At 43.7% G+C, this 21601-nt stretch overlaps 1 protein-coding gene across 1 annotated transcript in view; it reads left to right on the top strand.

The window, feature by feature from the left end:
- LOC126215168 (short neuropeptide F) overlaps positions 1–21601 on the top strand; it is a 620765-nt gene that overhangs the window by 437655 nt on the left and 161509 nt on the right. Inside the window, exon 2 of the mRNA XM_049941835.1 lies at positions 6061–6166. Coding sequence (XP_049797792.1) covers positions 6073–6166 — 94 coding nt within the window. The 5' untranslated portion in view covers positions 6061–6072. The remainder of the gene's footprint in view (positions 1–6060; positions 6167–21601) is intronic.

Raw genomic sequence — 21601 nt, 5'->3', positions numbered from 1 at the left:
CGAACCTGCGACCGTAGCAGAAGCGCGGTCCCAGTCTGAAGCACCTAGAACCGCTCGGTCACAGCGGTCGGCTCTGCTTTTAATTTCATCAATCGCTGTTTTGATTTTTTCTATATGTTGGGTCATTCCTTCCGACAGTCATCCCTTTTTTGACTTCTTTACGTTTTTCATGGAGTCATTTCGGCTTGGTTGCTCCGCACTTCCTATTTATTTCATTCCTAAGTGATTTACATTGCAGTATACCTGCAATCTTTTTTAACTTCTGTCTTTCATCAATCAGTTATAATACTACTTCTGTTGCCCAGGATCTCTCCGCTGTTAACTTCCCTGTAAATATGATTTTCTGCTCAAAAACTATAATTGCCCTTTTTAGAGATGTCTACTCCTCTTGACCTGAACTGCCTAGTCTGATAACCTTCACTGCAGTATCCACACCCTTAACGAATTTCAAAAACGTCAAATCATTCGTCAGTGCTTTAAAATCTTACTTTCATTACCCCACTTCCATCCACACTGTTTCTTCTTCTCGTCTTCAGCATGCTTTTCATCATTCCTAAAATGGGATCTCAGTCTACATATGTCTATATCTGCCACTGGATACGCCTTAGAATCCAATATCTGATTTCAGAAGAAGTGTGTTTGTGACTGAGAGTAGTCGATAGGTGGGGGGGCACCCCAGTGTTGGGAAGTGTTTTAAATCGTAGTTGCTGACACCAAGCTAACGATCCAGTGACTGTAAGGAAGTGGGTAGCAGTCAGACGACCCTACCTGCTGAAGTGGAGACAGGAGTTCCACGGAGCGGGCGGTGAGGAAGAAAGAGCTCCATGAAATCGAAGAACGCGAAATGTGAAAGATAATGAATTTATTGCAACTGTTAATTATCAGGTTGAATATCAGATCTGTTATGTACGTCATTTGTCATATGTTGACTTGTAATTTTGAAGGTGGAGTGAATGAAAACGAGAAGTTAATTTTCAGCAGCTTTATCTGCAGCGTGTAAGGAGGCGAAGTCTGAGCCAAGTCGGAGGAAGGAGGCAAACGGGTTCAGAGCGTAGACGGGCTGGAGCCTGGTTAATAATACTTAACGGGTGACCCAGTACTCAGTAAGCAGTGTGCATTACGTATAAAAGGAGTATTCAGGTGACAACTTGTTTAAGCGTTTGGTGCATGAGGCGAAGTATAACAAACTACCACGCAGCCCAAACCAACCTGAAACACTTCAAGCTATGTAGGCGTTTTGTCGTGGTTAGGGTGTGGGCTCCTTATTGCACTTACGAAAACGCTAAATACGGAAGGATACGGACAAATTTTATCCGCACTGATTATAATAGAGGAACAGAACAGAGACGACGGATACTTGCATGAGCACGACAATACACCCTGTCATCAAGCAGCAATCTGTGCTGCAATGGGTCGAGGACAATGACATTCCTGAAATGGGCAGGCCAGCGCAGAATCCGGATTTGAACCCAATGGAACACCTTTGATATGAGTTAGAACGTCAATTACGCGCCGGGTCCTAGAATCCAACATCGCTACGTTCTTCGGTTTTTTGGCTCTTGAGGAATAACGGGCTACCATTCCTCCACAGACATTAGGACACTCTATTGAAAGCGTCTTCAGTAGACTTCAAGCAGTCATAAAGGCAAAGGCTGCCCACACCCCGTATTAATGTCCAGTGCGTGTATTCTGTATTAAACCGGAGACCTAGAAACGACGGAGAAGCTTCGTCCCGCCGTAGCCTCCAGTGGTCCACAGCTCCACAACAGGCCACAGCAGTCCACCCACCCCACCGCTGCCCCACACCGAACCCAGGGTTATTCTGCGGTTCGGCCCCCAGGACCCCCCCCCCCCCCCCCTCCGGCCCTCCGGGAACGTCTCATACCAGACGAGTGTAACCCTTCACGTTTGCGTGGTAGACTAATTATGGTGTACACGTACGTGGACACAGTGTTTGCGTAGCAATTGCTGACATAGTGTAACTGAGGCGGAATAAGGGGAACCAGCCCGCGTTCGCCGAGGCAGATAGAACACAGCCTTAAGAACCATCCACAGACTGGCCAACATACCGGACCTTGACAATAATCCACCGGGCGGATTCGTGCCCGGGACCGGCACGCCTTCCCGCTCGGGAAGCTGCGCGTTTGACCGCACGGCTAGCCGGGCGGACTAATATCCAGTAATAAGAGCCCAGAATACTTTTGATGAGATAGTGTCTTACTGGTTATTAAAAGTATGTAAAAAGGCGTCTATTCCGATCAATTCCGTCATTCATATTCTTCAGAATCTCCATGAAGCTCCCTGGTGAGTCACACAAACCTCTAAACATTTCTCCTGCCTTCTTTGTACAAATTCGATATCACACGCTAGTCGCATTTGGTACAGTCGTACCCATTTTACGGATTTTCTAAGATGTGACACATGAGAGTTTGGCAGGCACTCTCCTTTGTAGATTGGCTGAATTTTCCCAGTATGCTATTAATGACCCAAAGTCTGTCCCCATGCTTACGGACGACTGAGCCTATGTGATTGTTGCATTTCAGATCCTTACAAATTGCTATGTACATGTATTTGTATGTGTTGACTGATTCCAGTTGTGAATTACTAACCCTTTTGCTGCTGTACACAAGTCCTGCTACACTGTTCGCCAGATGCTGTGAACGCGTATAGGCCTGGCGCTCGTGTTTTCCTGCAGTGCTATGGACGTCTGAATACGTCCTGAACCGCCAACCTCTAACTACTGCAGACGAGTTACTTCCAGATCTCGCCGAATAAAAAAGTTTCGAGTATTTATCATAAAACATATGAGCCTCTCTGTGTGCTAACATTTGCAAAAAATCTCGTTTCGGTATCTTGAACTGTTTTAGAGATATGACGATCGTTATGACCATATGAGCAAGGAGTTGAATTTCGGCGTCGCGCGCGATCTTCCGTCGGATATAAAACGCAGTAACTCGAGAACAAAATGCGATTCCATTCTGCTCTCAGTTTTAAATAAAATTGGATATCTTATTTTCATTTCATTCACAGCAACGTACGAGCTAAAATCAACCGCATGAAAAGTTTACTCAATGCGTTTAGTATCAGCGAATTCTTTGAAATTACGTGCAATGTTTAACTTAACGTTTAGCATGACAGGTAGCAAAAAGAAATTCGGGTACTTTTATGAGTGAAGATGACAGACTTCAAGATGTGCAAAAATCAATTTTTTCACCCATTACTTTCCGAACAATCGGATGATAATTATTTTTTCATAGTGGCCGGAACACCTTCTGTCAGCATAGGCACCAGCATTTGGCGAGCTGTACAGCCGTAACAAAAGCTGCCCTCAGCACGGAATGAAACCATGTCACGAACTGCGCAGCCCCTCCCGCCAGAGGTTAGAGTCCTCCCTCGGGCGTGTGTGTGTGTGTGTGTGTGTGTTGTTCTTAGCATAAGTTAGATTAAGTAGTGTGTAAGACTAGGGACCGATGACCTCAGCAGTTTGGTCCCTTAGGAATTCACACACATTTGAACGGGATGCAGCTAAACGGTTAATATTGTCATTACAGGGTATGACGCTTGTATGTTTTGTGACGGGAAAAATTTTACATTTCCGAACATGTAAATTAAGTCGACAGTCTTTGCACCACTTTCAAGACTTATCAATTTGTGCCGGTAATTATGCAAAGCTGGAGCGGCTTGTACTGGGCAGCTTCCGTGGAGAGCTGTATGGAATCATAAAAAATAAAAGTAAAAACTGGCCAGATAAGATTAGGACTTGCACACTGAGGACTGAGGGTTCCGTACAAACTTAATTATATATATATATATATATATATATATATATATATATATATATATACAGCCGTTTCGTCCACTCCGGGAAGTTTTGCCTGTTATCCACATTGATGCTGGCAAGATATCGGATACAGGGATTCCAAGATTTCCGTGAATACTTTTTTTTTTCATTTCAGTAATACAAATGTGACATAAAGTCTCACAGGAGGCAGATGCCACTGTGACAATAATCAGTAGTTCCACAGTCACATCGACTTGGTCCTAATAGTAAAAGTCAAACATCAGGCAAGGAATCACTTTATTGCACACGTGTCGCGTTTCGCAATTTATCCATCACAAGATATCCAGGACGCAGACATGGCGTGTCAAGTTGTATGTGAATCGCTCCTGTGTGGATCAATTCCGGAACGCCTCATATGAGCACTAAAGTCACTCCTTGTCTGACTTTTTTTTTTTTTTTCTACCATTACGACCCGGTCACCCTGAATGCAGAATTACTGCTTGTTTTAATTTCAACTTTGACGCCAGGTAACAAATGACAAAAGAAATTTTTTTTTCATGTGATATAATTACAAATTAACAATTTTCGGATTCCTTTCCTTCACTTACTTCTTGCAAAATTTCATCATTATAGATCAATGGGAAGTGCCCTATAGGTTTTGATGAGTGAGTTCGCGAGTATCAAGATACGTGACCTAGACGGCCGTACCTTTTGACTGCACTGACTTAGAAGTTAATGTTTATTACACCGCCAAGTGATCTAGGCATTAGTATGTGACATAAATTCAACTTGCTACATACAACCGTTCCTGAGAAAAAAGTGTCTTAACAGACAGACTGGCACACAGTCAGATACAAAATATTTTTTTCGTGTGATATGATACAAAATTTACAGTATTCCGATTTTCGCCGTACTGTGAAGCCTTCATTCTTGCGACATTCATGGTTCTATTCCCTGTAGGTTTAGCTCAGTGGTTTGTATCAAAATGTGTGACATGAATGGCTTTATCTTCTGACAGCATTGAGTTAGAAGCTTCAGTGTTTTACACCGCCAAGGAAGGATAGATCTCAGTTATTGTTGTTGTGGTCTTCAGTCCTGAGACTGGTTTGATGCAGCTCTCCGTGCTACTCTATCCTGTGCAAGCTTCTTCATCTCCCAGTACCTACTGCAACCTACATCCTTCTGAATCTGCTTAGTGTATTCATCTCTTGGTCTCCCTCTACGATTTTTACCCTCCACGCTGCCCTCCAATAATAAATTGGTGATCCCTTGATGCCTCAGAACATGTCCTACCAACCGAGCCCGTCTTCTAGTCAAAAACTTCTCTTCTCCACAATCCTATTCATTACTTCCTCATTGCCCGCATCTCGTGGTCGTGCGGTAGCGTTCTCGCTTCCCACGCCCGGGTTCCCGGGTTCGATTCCCGGCGGGGTCAGGGATTTTCTCTGCCTCGTGATGGCTGGGTGTTGTGTGCTGTCCTTAGGTTAGTTAGGTTTAAGTAGTTCTAAGTTCTAGGGGACTTATGACCACAGCAGTTGAGTCCCATAGTGCTCACAGCCATTTGAACCATTACTTCCTCATTAGTTATGTGATCTACCCATCTAATCTTCAGCATTCTTCTGTAGCACCACATTTCTAAAGCTTCTATTCTCTTCTTGTCCAAACTATTTATCGTCCATGTTTCACTTCCATACATGGCTACACTCCATACGAATACTTTCAGAAACGACTTCCTGGCACTTAAATCTGTACTCGATGTTAACAAATTTCTCTTCTTCAGAAACGCTTTCCTTGCCATTGCCAGTCTATATTTTATATCCTCTCTACTTCGACCATCATCAGTTATTTTGCTCCCCAAATAGCAAAACTCCTTTACTACTTTAAGTGTCTCATTTCCTAATCTAATTCTCTCAGCATCACCTGACTTAATTCGACTACATTCCATTACTCTCGTTTTGCTTTTGTTGATGTTCATCTTATATCCTCCTTTCAAGACACTGTCCATTCCGTTCAACTGCTCTTCCAAGTCCTTTGCCGTCTCTGACAGATCTCAGTACGTGACACAAATTTCAACTTGACACGTATACCCGTTCCTCCTTTAGTAGTCGGGCAGACGGACGGACGGACAGACAACAATGTGATCCCATAGTGGTTCCGTTGTTACCGATTGAGGTACGGAACCGTAAAACAATAGAAAATAAATAAAAACTCCTTAAAAGTTGCGATTCCAGCTCACATTGCACTTTGGCTAACCTCGCTCCGCCGTGTTTATGTTGCAGACACTCATCGCGATGGCATCGACGTCCGCTGTGTGCAAGGTGGCGCTGGTGCTGCTCCTGGTGGCCGCTTTGACAGCCTCTGCTCCCAGCTACCCAGACTATGACAGTGAGTACCAGAGAAGTCTCTTCCCCCGCCCTACCTGCGTGCATTCGGGCGCCCCGCAATGGCAGCTGTGCGCGAATACCGGGACCACAGGAATGGAATATCGGTGCTATAATGACTCATCCCATCACAAAATTGTTTCGCGGGCTGCTCGTTTTTTATTACACGAGGGAGAATCGGACAATAAGGCAAAATAATTTATCTATACCATGGTATTGCAGCTGGAATGTTAAAATTTCACGACGATACGGTTTGATGTTCGCTAAATAGTGTATTTTGTTTTCATGTATAGCTCTAGCGAAATGTGACCTTTTTCAAGTACATTACTGATTCCAGATCTAACAAAGCAAAGATAAACATGATTATTGTGCAAATACAAATTCCTTAATATATCGACCCTTGGCTTTAAGTACAATTTTTTCAACGACATTTCATTTTTTTTATTTATTAACTGTTTTTGTCAAATTACACTACTGGCCATTAAAATTGCTACACCAAGAAGAAATGCAGATGATAAACGGGTATTCATTGGACAAATATATTATACTAGAACTGACATGTGATTACATTTTCACGCAATTTGGATGCATAGATCCTGAGAAATCAGCACCCAGAACAACCACCTCTGGCCGTAATATCGGCCCTAATACGCCTCGGCATTGAGTCAAAGAGAGCTTGGATGGCGTGTACAGGTACAGCTGCCCGTACAGCTTCAATGCGATACCACAGTTCATGAAGAGTAGTGACTGGCGTATTGTGACGAGCCAGTTAATCGGCCGCCATTGACCAGACGTTTGCAATTGGTGAGAGATCTGGAGAATGTGCTGGCCAGGGCAGAAGTCGAACATTTTCTGTATCCAGAAAGGCCCGTACAGGACCTGCAAAATGCGGGCGTGCATTATCGTGCTGAAATGTAGGGTTTCGCAGAGATCGAATAAAGGGTAGAGACACGGGTCGTAACACATCTGAAATGTAACGTCCACTGTTCAAAGTGCCGTCAATGCGAACAAGAGGTGACCGAGACGTGTAACCAATGGCACCCCATACCATCACGCCGGGTGATACGCCAGTATGGCGATGACGAATACACACTTCCAATGTGCGTTCACTGCGAGGCTGTTGGGATCCAGGACGCCGTTCCGTATAACCCTCCTGAAACTAACGATTCCATATTCTGCTAACAGTCATTGTATCTCGACCAACGCGACCAGCAATGTCGCGATACGATAAACCGCAATCGCGATAGGATACAATCCGACCTTTATCAAAGTCGGAAACGTGATGGTACGCATTTCTCCTCCTTACACGAGGCATCACAACAACGTTTCACCAGGCAACGCCTCTCAACTGCTGTTTGTGTATGAGAAATCGGTTGGAAACTTTCCTCATGTCAGCACGTTGTAGGTGTCGCCACCGGCGCCAACCTTGTGTGAATGCTCTGAAAAGCTAATCATTTGCATATCACAGCATCTTCTTCCTGTCGGTTAAATTTCGCGTCTGTAGCACGTCATCTCCGTGACGTAGCAATTTTAATGGCCAGTAGTGTACATATGGAATTATGCAATTCATCAGTTAGACTGAGATGACTGAACATACCAAGAAATAAAGTTATGCATCAGCCTAAAACTTTTTATCTATTCATGGATTGAGGTCCAAAGTTTTACTTCTATCTAGCAGTTCCAATATCATGTAAAAGAGGTGAATAATTAATTGGGTTTGCTCATTTAATAATAGGTGTGCGGATATACACATCTGAATTTTTTTTTTAACTTCTAGAATTTCTAACTCGCTCATGCGTAACTTTATTCCTTATTATGTTTAGTCGTGTTAGTGTAATTGCGGAATTGTGCAATTTTTTTTAAAAAAAAGGTCCTTGAAATAACTTCTAGTTAACCCAAGGATCGACACATTAAGAAGTTGACATGTTTATTTTTGCTTTATCTTCTTTGGTATAAGTAATATGCTTACCACCCGTAAACTAGACTCTGCAGTAACTATAACAAAAATGTTGAAAGAAGGCAGAAAAACAGTGTTTGTTTAGTTAATTTACAAATTTTCACCAAGAACCCACAGTTGATTCACTTAAAATGATTCAGTTAAAATAATCTGAAGCTTTGTCTGAACTACAACGCAAACTGGGGCGTATGTCGTCAGCTCGTGAAGAACAGCGAAGTGTAGTTCGACATTTGCTGGCAAAAGGACATAAACCGAGTGAAATTTACAGGAACATGCGTGGCCTGTACGGGGACGATAGTACGGACCGTAGCAACATTCCCTCGTGATGTGTGTTCTTCCAAGAGGGTCGTGTAAGCCTCTGTGATCCGCCGCGCTCCTGGCGGTCGGTAACAGCTGCAGAAGTCGGAGCCATTGGCACAGCAATTCTGAACAACAGGCGTGCACGGCTGCTAACAGCTCCCATGCAGCTCCTGGGTCGGTGACAGGCGGTACGGGTGAAACCTGTGTCAGTCTACTATACGCCACACACATGTGAGACGACACCGGCGACTGCAGCAACGGCTCGTAAGGTGACAAGACGATCGTGGTGTACTGCAGCTAAAACAAACACTTCCGTCTTCTCACTTCTTGCAGTTCTTCGTCTGTTACTGCGGCGCATTACCAAGCTGCTTGTTTCCCGAAGTCGGTGTTCGGCACGTAAGAACGAAATGGCTGCCGGAGCTCTTCGCCTAGGATATCTCAGGGCGTACGCCATGGCTGCTTCAGTGGCACCGTGTCGGCACTCGCCGAGCATCAGCAACATGTCAACGTACTCGTCGTTCGTGTATGCCGTCTTCATCCGATGTCAGTAAATGTGATATATTGAGCCCCGTTTGTTTGTGTGGCTCGAACTGTCGGGTATTCGTCCGTGTGCGGCGACAGTCGGCAGTCTATAACAGCGCTTCGAGGAAGCTCCTCACTCCGTGACATTGGCGACGTTCCAACTCGGCCGCACCACATTCAGAAGGCGCACTGCGTTATGCGCAGCGTGTGCGGTTTCTGCCCCTGAAACTTTGAAGGGTTGTAGCTGTCAAACTAAAAGAGATAGGAATGTAATTTAAATTGATGTATACACAGCTGCTGTTACTGACACCAGTGCATGATAGAAACGACTACTGTTCCATTTTAAAAATTGTAGCTTTTTGCTGTAACTTTGGCTAATAACACAATAAACTATGTCAATAACTCCGCAGACAGTGTAACATTTCTTATGCTGACCTACCGCAATACATTTTTCCGTCGCCTATTACTTCGGGACTTACAGAGACAAACTCATTTAGTGAAACACCCTGTATATAAAATGTGCGTGCGTGTGCGTGTTTATGTGTATGTGTGTGTGTGTGTGTGTGTGTGTGTGTGTGCGTGCGTGAATTTCGTTTTTGCAAGGTGCATCTGGAGTCAGCCCAAACTAATGCTGCTCCTCATGATTTCATGCGACGCCCAACGTCGATGGAAAGCATCGGTGGTTTTTAAAGTGAAATCTGCGGTGTCCATTCAATAGAATGGCCCCAAATCAGTCTAGTGCGATATTCGCTTTACCAGTATGTATTAACAAGGACAGTGAAACACGAAGAACAGCGACTACTCCAGCAACGATAGCCCCTCCCTGATCTGCGTTCTCTGCTACCGCCATGTAGCAGCGCGCTGATCAGTAGCTGCTGGAGTACCTGGCCGCTCCTCGTGTTCTGCTGTTCCTGTTAACATACGAGGGCAGTTCAATAAGTAATGCAACACATTTTTTTTCTGAAACAGGGGTTGTTTTATTCAGCATTGAAATACACCAGGTTATTCCCTAATCTTTTAGCTACACAACACTATTTTTCAAAATAATCTCCATTCAATGCTACGGCCTTACGCCACCTTGAAATGAGTGCCTGTATGCCTGCACGATACCATTCCACTGGTCGATGTCGGAGCCAACGTCGTACTGCATCAATAACTTCTTCATCATCCGCGTAGTGCCTCCCACGGATTGCGTCCTTCATTGGGCCAAACATATGGAAATCCGACGGTGCGAGATCGGGGCTGTAGGGTGCATGAGGATGAACAGTCCACTGAAGTTTTGTGAGCTCCTCTCGGGTGCGAAGACTTGTGTGAGGTCTTGCGTTGTCATGAAGAAGGAGAAGTTCGTTCAGATTTTTGTGCCTACGAACACGCTGAAGTCGTTTCTTCAATTTCTGAAGAGTACCACAATACACTTCAGAGTTGATCGTTTGACCATGGGGAAGGACATCGAACAGAATAACCCCTTCAGCGTCCCAGAAGACTGTAACCATGACTTTACCGGCTGAGGGTATGGCTTTAAAGTTTTTCTTGGTAGGGGAGTGCGTATGGCGCCACTCCATTGATTGCCGTTTTGTTTCAGGTTCGAAGTGATGAACCCATGTTTCATCGCCTGTAACAATCTTTGACAAGAAATTGTCACCCTCAGCCACATGACGAGCAAGAGATTCCGCACAGATGGTTCTCCTTTGCTCTTTATGGTGTTCGGTTAGACAACGAGGGACCCAGCGGGAACAAACCTTTGAATATCCCAACTGGCGAACAATTGTGACAGCACTACCAACAGAGATGTCAAGTTGAGCACTGAGTTGTTTGATGGTGATCCGTCGATCATCTCGAACGAGTGTGTTCGCACGCTCCGCCATTGCAGGAGTCACAGCTGTGCACGGCCGGCCCGCACGCGGGAGATCAGACAGTCTTGCTTGACCTTGCGGCGATGATGACACACGCTTTGCCCAACGACTCACCGTGCTTTTGTCCACTGCCAGATCACCGTAGACATTCTGCAAGCGCCTATGAATATCTGAGATGCCCTGGTTTTCCGCCAAAAGAAACTCGATCACTGCCCGTTGTTTGCAACGCACATCCGTTACAGACGCCATTTTAACAGCTCCGTACAGCGCTGCCACCTGTCGGAAGTCAATGAAACTATACGAGACGAAGCGGGAATGTTTGAAAATATTCCACAAGAAATTTCCGGTTTTTTCAACCAAAATTGGCCGAGAAAAAAAATGTGTTGCATTACTTATTGAACTGCCCTCGTATATCGGTAAAACGAACATCGCACTAGACCAACGCGATAGCGTTCAGTTGAACGGGCACATAACCTTCCGATTTGAAAATCGTTTTCCTTGAAGTGGGAAACAAACTGACGCCTGAAACATGTGATGGGCAGAATTTCCTTGGGCTGACACTAGCTACACAACGCAAAAACGAAATTGCAAACATGTGCGAAATACAAGAGAAAATGCGCCGACGTCTACTAGGAGAGACGCCTGGTAGATTTCCAGGTTGACTCTGCAATGATATTATAATAAAATGAATACCCCTAGCAGCATACAGGCGTTGATATAAGTCAACGTGGACATTCGAAAATGTGTGCCCCGACTGGGACTCGAAACCGGGATCTCCTGTTTACGTGGCAGACGCTCTATCCATCTGAGCCACCGAAGACACAGAGGATAGTGCGACTGCAGGGATTTATCTCTGGCACGCCTCCCATGAGACCCACATTCTGAACTTTCTGTCCCGCACTATATTCATAGTGCCCCTGCCGATTATACTGATTACTCGCGGATTTTTGCCGATTTCCGTAACAGCTCGGGCCCTCTTTCTGCATCCGCACAGAAGAAGAAGATCAATGGCCGGTTAGCCTTAATGAAGATCAGTTCTTTCCGACATGTCAGAAAGAATATATATTTATATAAGGCTCACCGAAAGAACAGATACCATCTTCATATATACATCCGCAATGATATTATAAACCTTTAGAGATGACAGAGGAGATAGTGTGTAACGACCAAGTCGAAAGTTGAAAGCGAAAATCGGGCACCTTTCAGAGGCGGTAGTATAGACGAAAACAAGGAAAAATATGTCCAGTTATTTTATCCATCTTCAGAAGCTGTAGTAAGCATCGAAATAATGAGCAACCACGTTGAATAAAAGAAATTTTATTTCGTTAACCGGTTTCACGTGAAGCATGTATGTCTGTGGTAACGCAACTGGCAGTAGCCTTTTAGAATGGGAATGGCACGCGAACGTCCACTTTTATCTCGTCGCTTACGCGCTTTGTCCTGTACTGAACTTTTCTGGGCTGCGAGAATGTAAACTGTCAATAACTTTAAACCAAACCAAAACTGCATGAATTTACGTAACACAAAAACTGAACCTGATGCAACAGGACTGATTTGAAATTGGACCTGGTAATAAAACAAAACTCGATTAGTTTTAAAATAATAGTCCCTGTGCTAAATGAATGCTATCCCCGAAATAATAAAATTTTTTACCTTTATCTGCGCAGTGGTAGCGCTCTTCACATGGCTCGCTGTTAGTACTTTAAGTTGTATAGTTAGCATACAGCTATTGTGCAAGGCTGTTGCTCAGCATACATTTTAATTAAATCGGCTACGGCTGAGACAATAACTTCTTGAGCAAAATAGTTAATCAAAAATGACATGGAGCTGGGAACTCGTATTGACTTGTAATAAGTAACAATACAGCACTAAGTTTAAAGCTTGTATTTTAACTCATTGAAAATTAATAACGCTCAAAATTAACACACAATAAACTTATTATACATTAACAATTAGCTTTACAAAATCATTGGGTGCGAGTGCTAAACATTGTCTCAATCGTAACTTATGAAAACGCGCATTGCGCTCGTAACAAAACAACTGTCCTTACCTTAATTATTTCCAGTATGGTATCTTGCAAATAAAAATCATTACTGCCAGTAGCGAGTAAGTATATATCCAGCACACATCAGATACAACACGTCTCTACACTTGAGAGTCCTCCATACATCTCTATCTAAAGTTACTCTAACACATTAGCCACAAGACCGTGAATCAGCGATTGCTGTCGAGAAGCGATGCTACTGCGCAATCGATACTACATTTGACCGTCTCTGGTTCAATATAAAATTTTCTTACAAAATTTTACCCTGTGTATATAGCTTTCACAGGCACTTTGTGTCCTTCTTCAGAAGGTTATAACTATCACATTGTTTATCTTATTGTTGACACTACCAAATAATGCGATTGCTATACCTTCTAAGTGGCTCAAATTGCTTAAAAGCAGTCCGTCTTCAGGCCACAAGTGGCCCATCGGGACCATCCGACCGCCGTGTCATCCTCTGTTGAGGATGTGGATAGGAGGGGCATGTGGTCAGCACACCGCTCTCCCGTTCGTTATGATGGTTTTCTTTGACCGGAGCCGCTACTATTCGGTCGAGTAGCTCCTCATTTGGCATCCCGAGGCTGAGTGCACCCCGAAAAATGGCAACAGCGCATGGCGGCTGGATGGTCACCCATCCAAGTGCCGGCCACACCCGACTGCGCTTAACTTCGGTGATCTCACGGGAACCGGTATATCCACTGCGGCAAGTCCGTTGCCTGAAATTGGTTAAGGAAATAAAATTTCTTTTAGGCAGCTTGATGCCGATTATTTCGATATAAAAAATATCCAGTAAATGTGGGATCCAACCAGCATCCCTTAAAAGCTACGGGCACTGTTCAGTGAGAGACGTTTTCACAGTAGCGAAGACGAACAGCTTCTCTGTGCTCAAATAGGAAGTTTATAACATCATCATACCATCACCCTGTATATACGGGGTGAACATTAATAAAACGGGCAAATCCATGGACACATTCCCGAGTGGAAACGGAGGAAAAAAAGGTCTTATGAACACGGGTCCTGGAAACGCAACGTTGCCACGGTAGGTGGCGCTGACGAATTAAGTTCCTCTAATCACGTGCCGTGTGTTACTGTTGGAATGCCGGACATTTGCCACACCGGACGTTTACCACACTTGTCCCTTCGCTAGGTAGCGATCCCTCAGGTAAGGGGCGCTCTTCCTCGTACTTCTTCTGTCCGCTTTCAAACCGCCGACTCCACATGTTACTCGATACATCCAGTACGTTAGGGACTTCTTCTTCGACATCTTGGACAAATACAGAGCTTCTTTTCCGAAATCGAAATATTTGTAACTTTTGGGTAACGAAAGCAATACCGACGATTATGTCAGTATGTAATTAGTTCTGCCAAATATAAATATAGATCCCTCTGTCTGTACGGTACCTTCCTTTCACGCTTACTGATGGCGATAGAAACAGTCCATCGCCATGGGAGCAACAAGAAAGGAATGATGTAACGAGAATGCGAATGTACGCTAATCATTTCTTTTTGATCACTGCATTTGTACCTACTTTAATTACTACAACTGCATGCCCAAAAGACAATAAGGAAAGAAAAAATGGGTATGTGAATGTCTGAAAAGAAGAACGACATACTCCATATTAATTTACTCTCTAAAATGCGATATCCCTTGCGGTAAAACATTAGCTAGTAATGTGTAGGGGGACAATGTTTAAAACATGACTGAAAATACGTTCACTAAATAGATATAAGAACATCTATGATTGATATTTCATCTAAAGTCGACGTACATTTTTAAAATGTTAGAAATAAGGAAATGAAGTAATACAGAACGCTATGTTTGTAACGTACGTTGTTGTTCTTCATTTTTTAGCTCTGGTATTTACAGGGTCACAGGTTTTGGAGGGAAAAGCCGTAATTGTAATGATCTGCACTACAACAGAAACAAGAAGCACAATTTAAGGAAAAATAATGTAATGTGTGTTTCAGCTCACAAGCGACATTGAAGCAGATAGTTACTGTGACTTAGTATGGGCATAGGTTATATTCGACAGCCGGAATAAATTAATAACTGGCTCCTTTTACCGACCTCCGGTCTGAGATGAAACAGTTGCTGAACAGTTCAAAGAAAACTTGAGTCTCATCACAAATATATAGCCTACTCATACAATTATAGTTGGCAGTGACTTCAATCTACCTTCCGAATGTTGAGAAAAATGCATTTTCAGATCCTATTGTAGATAGAAAACAACTACCGTAATTGTTCTAAATGCTTTTTTTAAAGATTATTTTGAACAATTAGTTCACGAGGCCATTCAAATTGTAAATGGTTACGAAAACACACTTGACCTCTTAGCCGCAAATAATCCTGAGCATCACGACGGATACAGGGATTAGTGAACGCACAGTCATACCGAGGCTCACTTCCGTAACAAAGAACTTCACCAAAACTAAACGCGAAATATATCTATTTATAAAAGCAACCAAAAATTCGGTTGACGTATTTCTAAGAGACAGTCTCCAATCCTCCCAGACTATGTAAGTGAAGACCATAGGTGGCTTAAGTTGAAAGAAATAGTATCAACAGCACACGAGAGATTCATACCAAATAAATTAATAAGAGACGGAACTGATCTCCCATGGTACACAAAACACGACAGAAAGTTGCTGCAGGAGCACCGAAAAAGGCAAGTATTATTTAGACGAACGCAAAATCTCCCATATTGGCGACGTTTTACTGAGGCTCGAAATTTGGTGACGATTTCAATGCGAGATGCATTTAATAGTTTCCACAACGAAACTCTCCCTAGAAATGTGGCGGAAAATCCAAAGAGATTCTGGCTCTGTGTTAAGTAAACCAGCGGAAAAGCTCAGTAAGCGATGAGGAGGAGGAGGAGGAGGGGGAGACAAGGGACCCAACCCCTCAGAGCAGGTAAAATCGTGGCAAATGTCCGGCGTGGCAAATGTCCACACTCCTTACTGTTGTGTTTCACTCTGTGCGATTGACGCAGCATACTGAAAGCGGCAGAATGGTTCGTCGGTAAAGAAAACTGATGACAGAAATCACATAATTGTGATGGTCTGGTGTAGAAATCTTCGACAAAATCCTTCCTGTAGAGGGAACGATGGATTTCCCGATACATGTTTGTAGGACCTTTTTTCCCTCCATTTCCAGTCAGGAATCCGTCCCTGCAGTTTCCCGGTTTTAATAATGTCCGCCCCGTATATTTTTCTGGCCTCGTGTGTCCCTACATTACTCCGGAATATTTAAGCGTAATCAATATTTGCGATTAGCCGGGTAAGCTTTCACAGACATTCCGCGGTCGGTGGCAGGTGCAACTGATCCGCAAAACAGGGCCACCTTTTTATGCATACACGCCGCCAGCTGCCCAGCCAAAGTTCCCGGTGACACCGCGAAGCGAGCGAAAAAAGAAAAAGAGCAACTGGTGACGCATTACGCGCCAGTGCGCTGGAACGCTCCTCGGATAGCACGAGGAAATTTTCTTCCGCATATACAGACGCATACCTGCTCAGAAACTCTCCGAGAAATGTGGAAATAAAATATTTAAAAAAGAAATGCAAGGACATGCCCGTCCGTGCCAGGTGACGCATGCCGGAAGATCACATTTCCACTCACCGCAATTTTTCAGTCAGTTATTTTAACACACCACGCAGCTACTCGGCCAAGCTACATTGGATCCTAGAGAAACAGCACCCTTGAAACCCAGCAGTTTACATTCTCTCTCTCTCTCTCTCTCTCTGTCTCTCTCTCTCTCTCTCTCTCTCTGTCTCTCTTTCTCTCCCCTCCCCCTCCCTCCCACCTCGTCCCCCATTCCCTTCATTACTTCTCGCTCTCCTGCTGCCTGTACTAAAATACAGGGTGTTTCAAAAAGAATATACTTTAAGACATACAAACATGAAACTTTACACACACATTTACGAACCTCTCAAGTTCAGATTACAGATGTTCAATATGTCCTCCGTCAGCGACCAAACAATATCGCATCGATACTCAAATTCCTCCCATCCTCGGGCAAGCATGTCCTTCGTCACTGATGTTATGGCAGTACGGATCTGGTTCTTCAACTCTTCCACGTTCTGTCGGAGTGGTGGTACATAAACGTTGTCTTTAACGAAACCCCACAGGAAGAAGCGAGAGGGTGTCAAATCCGGCGGCCGTCGAGCCCAGCTGAGACCAGCCAGCTCCTTGACAACCAATCCAACGGTTCGGTAGAGGTCCATTCAGATATTCACGCACTTGGCTAAATGGTTCAAATGGTTCAAATGGCTCTGAGCACTATGGGACTTAACATCTATGGTCATCAGTCCCCTAGAACTTAGAACTACTTAAACCTAACTAACCTAAGGACATCACACAACACCCAGCCATCACGAGGCAGAGAAAATCCCTGACCCCGCCGGGAATCGAACCCGGGAACCCGGGCGTGGGAAGCGAGAACGCTACCGCACGACGACGAGATGCGGGCTACGCACTTGGCGACTCCAGTGAGGGGGTGCCCCGTCTTGTTGAAAAATGAAGTTGCCTTCGTGCAGCCTCGGAAACAATTAGTTTTGTAACATAGCGAGATACTGGTGACCGTTAACCGCGTTCCCATCAATGAACAATGGGCCGTAAACAGATGATCGGGATATCGCTCAAAACACAATAACTGTGGGCGAATCTCGTGCATGTTCAATGGCTGCATGTGGGTTCTATAGGCTCCAAGTTCGAACATTGTACTTGTTTACCTGACCACTAACACGGAAAGTCGCTTCGTCACTAAACACGATGCGTTGTGCGAAAGTGTTATCATTCTCAATAGCATCAAGAATCTCGTTACAAAATGCCACACGTTTGCGTTTGTCATCAGGTCGCAGGGCTTGTAAGCTGTAACCTGTAAGGCTTCATAAACAACCGACATCTCAAAACACTCCAAACTGTTGTTGTAGGCGGACGTAACTCCCGGAAGAACTACGTTGGAAAGCAGTTTGAATTCGTGCAACATTTTCTCCAGGAACACGAGGGCGGCCAGGACTTTTTCCTTTACATACATATCCTGTATCTAGAAACTGTCGATACCATCTGCAAATGTTCCACCCATTCGTAGGACCAATTTGGTACCTCAACCTCAAACGTCTTTGCACTGTAATCACTCGACTGCACTTCGCAAACTCGAGAACACAAAATGATTTCTGATGCAGAGTAGCCATTTTAAACATATGAAGGTTACCAAGCAAAACAGAAATGACTTCTAGCGGCCATTAATATAAACTAGATTATGTATTCGTTTCTCCAATAGCCGAGCCGAGGCGCAGCGGTCGATAGTTTGGACAAAATAATACTCTGTAATGTGTATATTCTTTTTGAAACACCCTGTATAATTACGACACTCTTATACTCTGTCTAGTCACATTAATGTGACCACCTGTCGGAAGCCTGAATAACGGCTTTTTGCAGCGCCAGACGCGAAGGAAAGAGTGTGTGCGTGCTCGTACGTGCATCGTGCATCTGTCTGTTGTTGTTTTAGTAGCTAGCATAATCAATTAATCTTTATTTTGTTGCTTTGGTCATTTATTACTTCCTTATTCGTTGCAAAGGCTCTTTGTATGTGAATTGAGTTTTCTATTGTGATCGTCCATCCTAACAGTTTTCATTCTTGTTCCATGTTAGATGCTTCATGTCCATGCTCTACTAGGTGTTCAGCAAAGGTAGAGTAGCTCTCTTCATATTTCCAGGTTCACATGCGTTCTTTGTATCTAGTTTTTAAATTTATGCCTCTCATTCCGAAATACACACAACTGCAGTCTTCACAGTCTAATTGGTATATACGAGATCCTTGGTATTCGTTTGGTCTTTCTATTGGTATCTGTAAAATGTAACTGAGTGTCTTTACTTTTCTGTAAGGTACGTTTGACCCCCGTTTCTTCAGTGGATTTGCTGTTCTGTGTGTCGATTTGAGTTTCCATGTTAAACAGTACAATTTCTATTCGCTGGTCGTATCAGAGGTATTCCTGTGTGGCGTTTGTGTCCTCCTTTTATTTACATTTTTCTGTACTTTTTTCTGTTTTGTGCTTGATTGTTTGTATTATGTGGGTGTTACATCCATTGCATCCATTGTTTTTGGCTATGAGCTGCATTGTTTCTAGTATTATGATTCTGTACTTGGTAATTAACATGTCTGTTTCTTTATAAACACATAATTTGAAAGAAGTAAAAATGAATTGTAGTTGCTACAGATATCTGAAAGACTTCTACGCTGCACACTCAGCTACGGACTAATATCTTACTTTACAAATGATAGAGCGCAGCAATCAGGGAACTAACATGCATCGAGTTTAAGAAAATAGTGCATTGATAATGGCTAGGCACTAGCCAAAATCTGGATTTGCGTAATAAAACCAGAAAAAAAAAAACGGACGACTGATTCCTGTGGTCTATCATTTATAAATTACATAACAGTCCCTGAGTGCAACCATTTTCCTAGTGGAAGGTAACCTGATAAATATGTTACTGACGTGCAAATATTCGATGCTCAATATGTTCATAGTAGGTAAAATTTTTTTGTATGTCTATGTAGACAACCGCCGGGTGCAAATTTGTACCAAGCCCGGAATCGAACCTGGGTCTTCGCTTACTATGCACATGCCACCTTCGCACAGTTGTTCACACAACTGCACGGACTAGCTTGGCATGCTTCCCTGCTCGATCGACATTCTCACTGCCGCCCCAGTCTATTTTAAAGTCCCCATTACTCAAGAACAGGTTTGCCGACACTCTCCATGTTCTGGAATAGCACCTCAGCATCGAACGTACATGGTGAATCCAGTCTGAAACCTAGGTGCAGGAACTTATATAAATGAAATGACATAATTTCAGAGACTTAACTGATCTCATACAGATACGATTTTGTATATAGACTGAAGCAGTAATTGAAAATTTGTACCAGGACCGGAAATCCGACTCGGGTCTCTCTCTTACTAGGCAGGTACTTAGTCATATCTGTATGAGACCAGTGAAGTCTTTGAAATTATGTCTTTTTTGTTTTTTACTTTTTGCAGATTCCGAAATATATACAGATATGTACACCATCAAATCACCTGAACTCTATCTCATACAATTATTTAATTTTGAAGTGTATTCAGAGGTATGTATATATTCCGTGTTGCGAATAGAGTTACTACTAAAGAAGCAATAAATTAAAACAGGCTGCCTAATATGGCAGTTCTACTGCACGAGTTGGCTAAAATACACCAATTGGTAAATTTTCTTCTTATCATGATACGGGGGTGGGGGTTGTCAGCGAAAAAACTTTCCGTTGAGATTTTAAATTACGTGTACACCTTTTTGGTAGTCGCAAAGTGCTTTCACTATCATGTACTAGAACTAGAGGAACAGAGTCTGGGTGAGTAGGCCGTTATCACAAGGTATATAAAAAGTTGATAACTGTAATACCTGTCGCACAGTGTTAAAACTTTAACATTAGTCTATACCTTTTTAAATTTCTATATTCAGTCTATATTAATATGAAATACCTCAAATAGAATTTTTGTTGCTCCTGGAAGGTCTCAGGTCTGCAGCATGAAACTAGAACTGGGCGTCTGAACTCGTTTTAGAGCGTGCTGGGAAGTAATGACTCGGATTTTTTTTTTGTTCTGTTCTCAATATTTGTTGAGGTATTACATGTCACTTGGTCGACTTTTGCGCTTCACTGACGCAACTTTCAACACTCGGCCGGTAGAGGGTTCTGAATTGTAGCGTGTAACATGGCAGTGTGTAACGTAACTACGTCGGTGAGTGAGTAACTGACCATCAGAGAACTGAAAGCACGAACTCGAACAGCCCGTCCACAGATGTAGCACCCTGTCCTTCAGCATGACAACACCAGACCACACACACTAGTGATGCAACACCTGCGTCGGTCCAACACTTTGGATCATCCTTTACGCAGTTCCGACTTGGCCCCACCCGATTTTCATCGGTTTCAAAAACTCAAATAAATCCTTAGAGGGCTTCCCTTTGACAGAGATGAACCGGTGCAAGCAGAGGTGAATTTGTGGCTCTGTCAAAAAGGTCAAACATCCTACAGTGACACCATCAACAAATCGGTCTCAGGTCTGCAGCTGGTGGTCTAGTAGTTAGCAATGCTGCCTCTGGATCACGGAGTCCCAGATGCGATTCACGGCTGGATCGAGGATTTTCTCCACCTGTGGACTGGATGTCTGTGTTGTCCTCACCATTTCATCATCATTTAGGGAAGCGGTGAGACTGTGCAGTGAACAAGATTTGGAATTTGTACAGGCGCTATTAATCGCGCAGTTGTGCGCAACAGTCGGCCGGTGTGGCCGTGCGGTTAAAGGCGCTTCAGTCTGGAACCGCGTGACCGCTACGGTCGCAGGTTCGAATCCTGCCTCGGGCATGGATGTGTGTGATGTCCTTAGGTTAGTTAGGTTTAATTAGTTCTAAGTTCTAGGCGACTGATGACCTCAGCAGTTGAGTCGCATAGTGCTCAGAGCCATTTTTGTTGTGCGCAACACGAACAAAATCATCATCGTCGTCACCAAATTTGTCCATCGGTGGATAATTGTCGTCATCGCCAGTGTGACTATGCTGAGAAATAAATATGGGGACACGAAGTCTGTCTCATTTAAAAAGCTTCAAGAGTTTTCACTTAAATTCAGGGGCATACTTCCAGCACATGTCCGCCAGTGTGGGTTCCAACTTTGCCCTGGTAACAGGTAGCTGATGTGTAATTTGAGGCCACTAGCCGTGCTGTGAACTACAGG

This window comes from Schistocerca nitens, chromosome 12, assembly GCF_023898315.1.
Source record: "Schistocerca nitens isolate TAMUIC-IGC-003100 chromosome 12, iqSchNite1.1, whole genome shotgun sequence".
NCBI classification, from domain to species: Eukaryota; Metazoa; Arthropoda; class Insecta; order Orthoptera; family Acrididae; genus Schistocerca; species Schistocerca nitens.
This window is presented reverse-complemented; position numbering and strand designations above follow the sequence as displayed.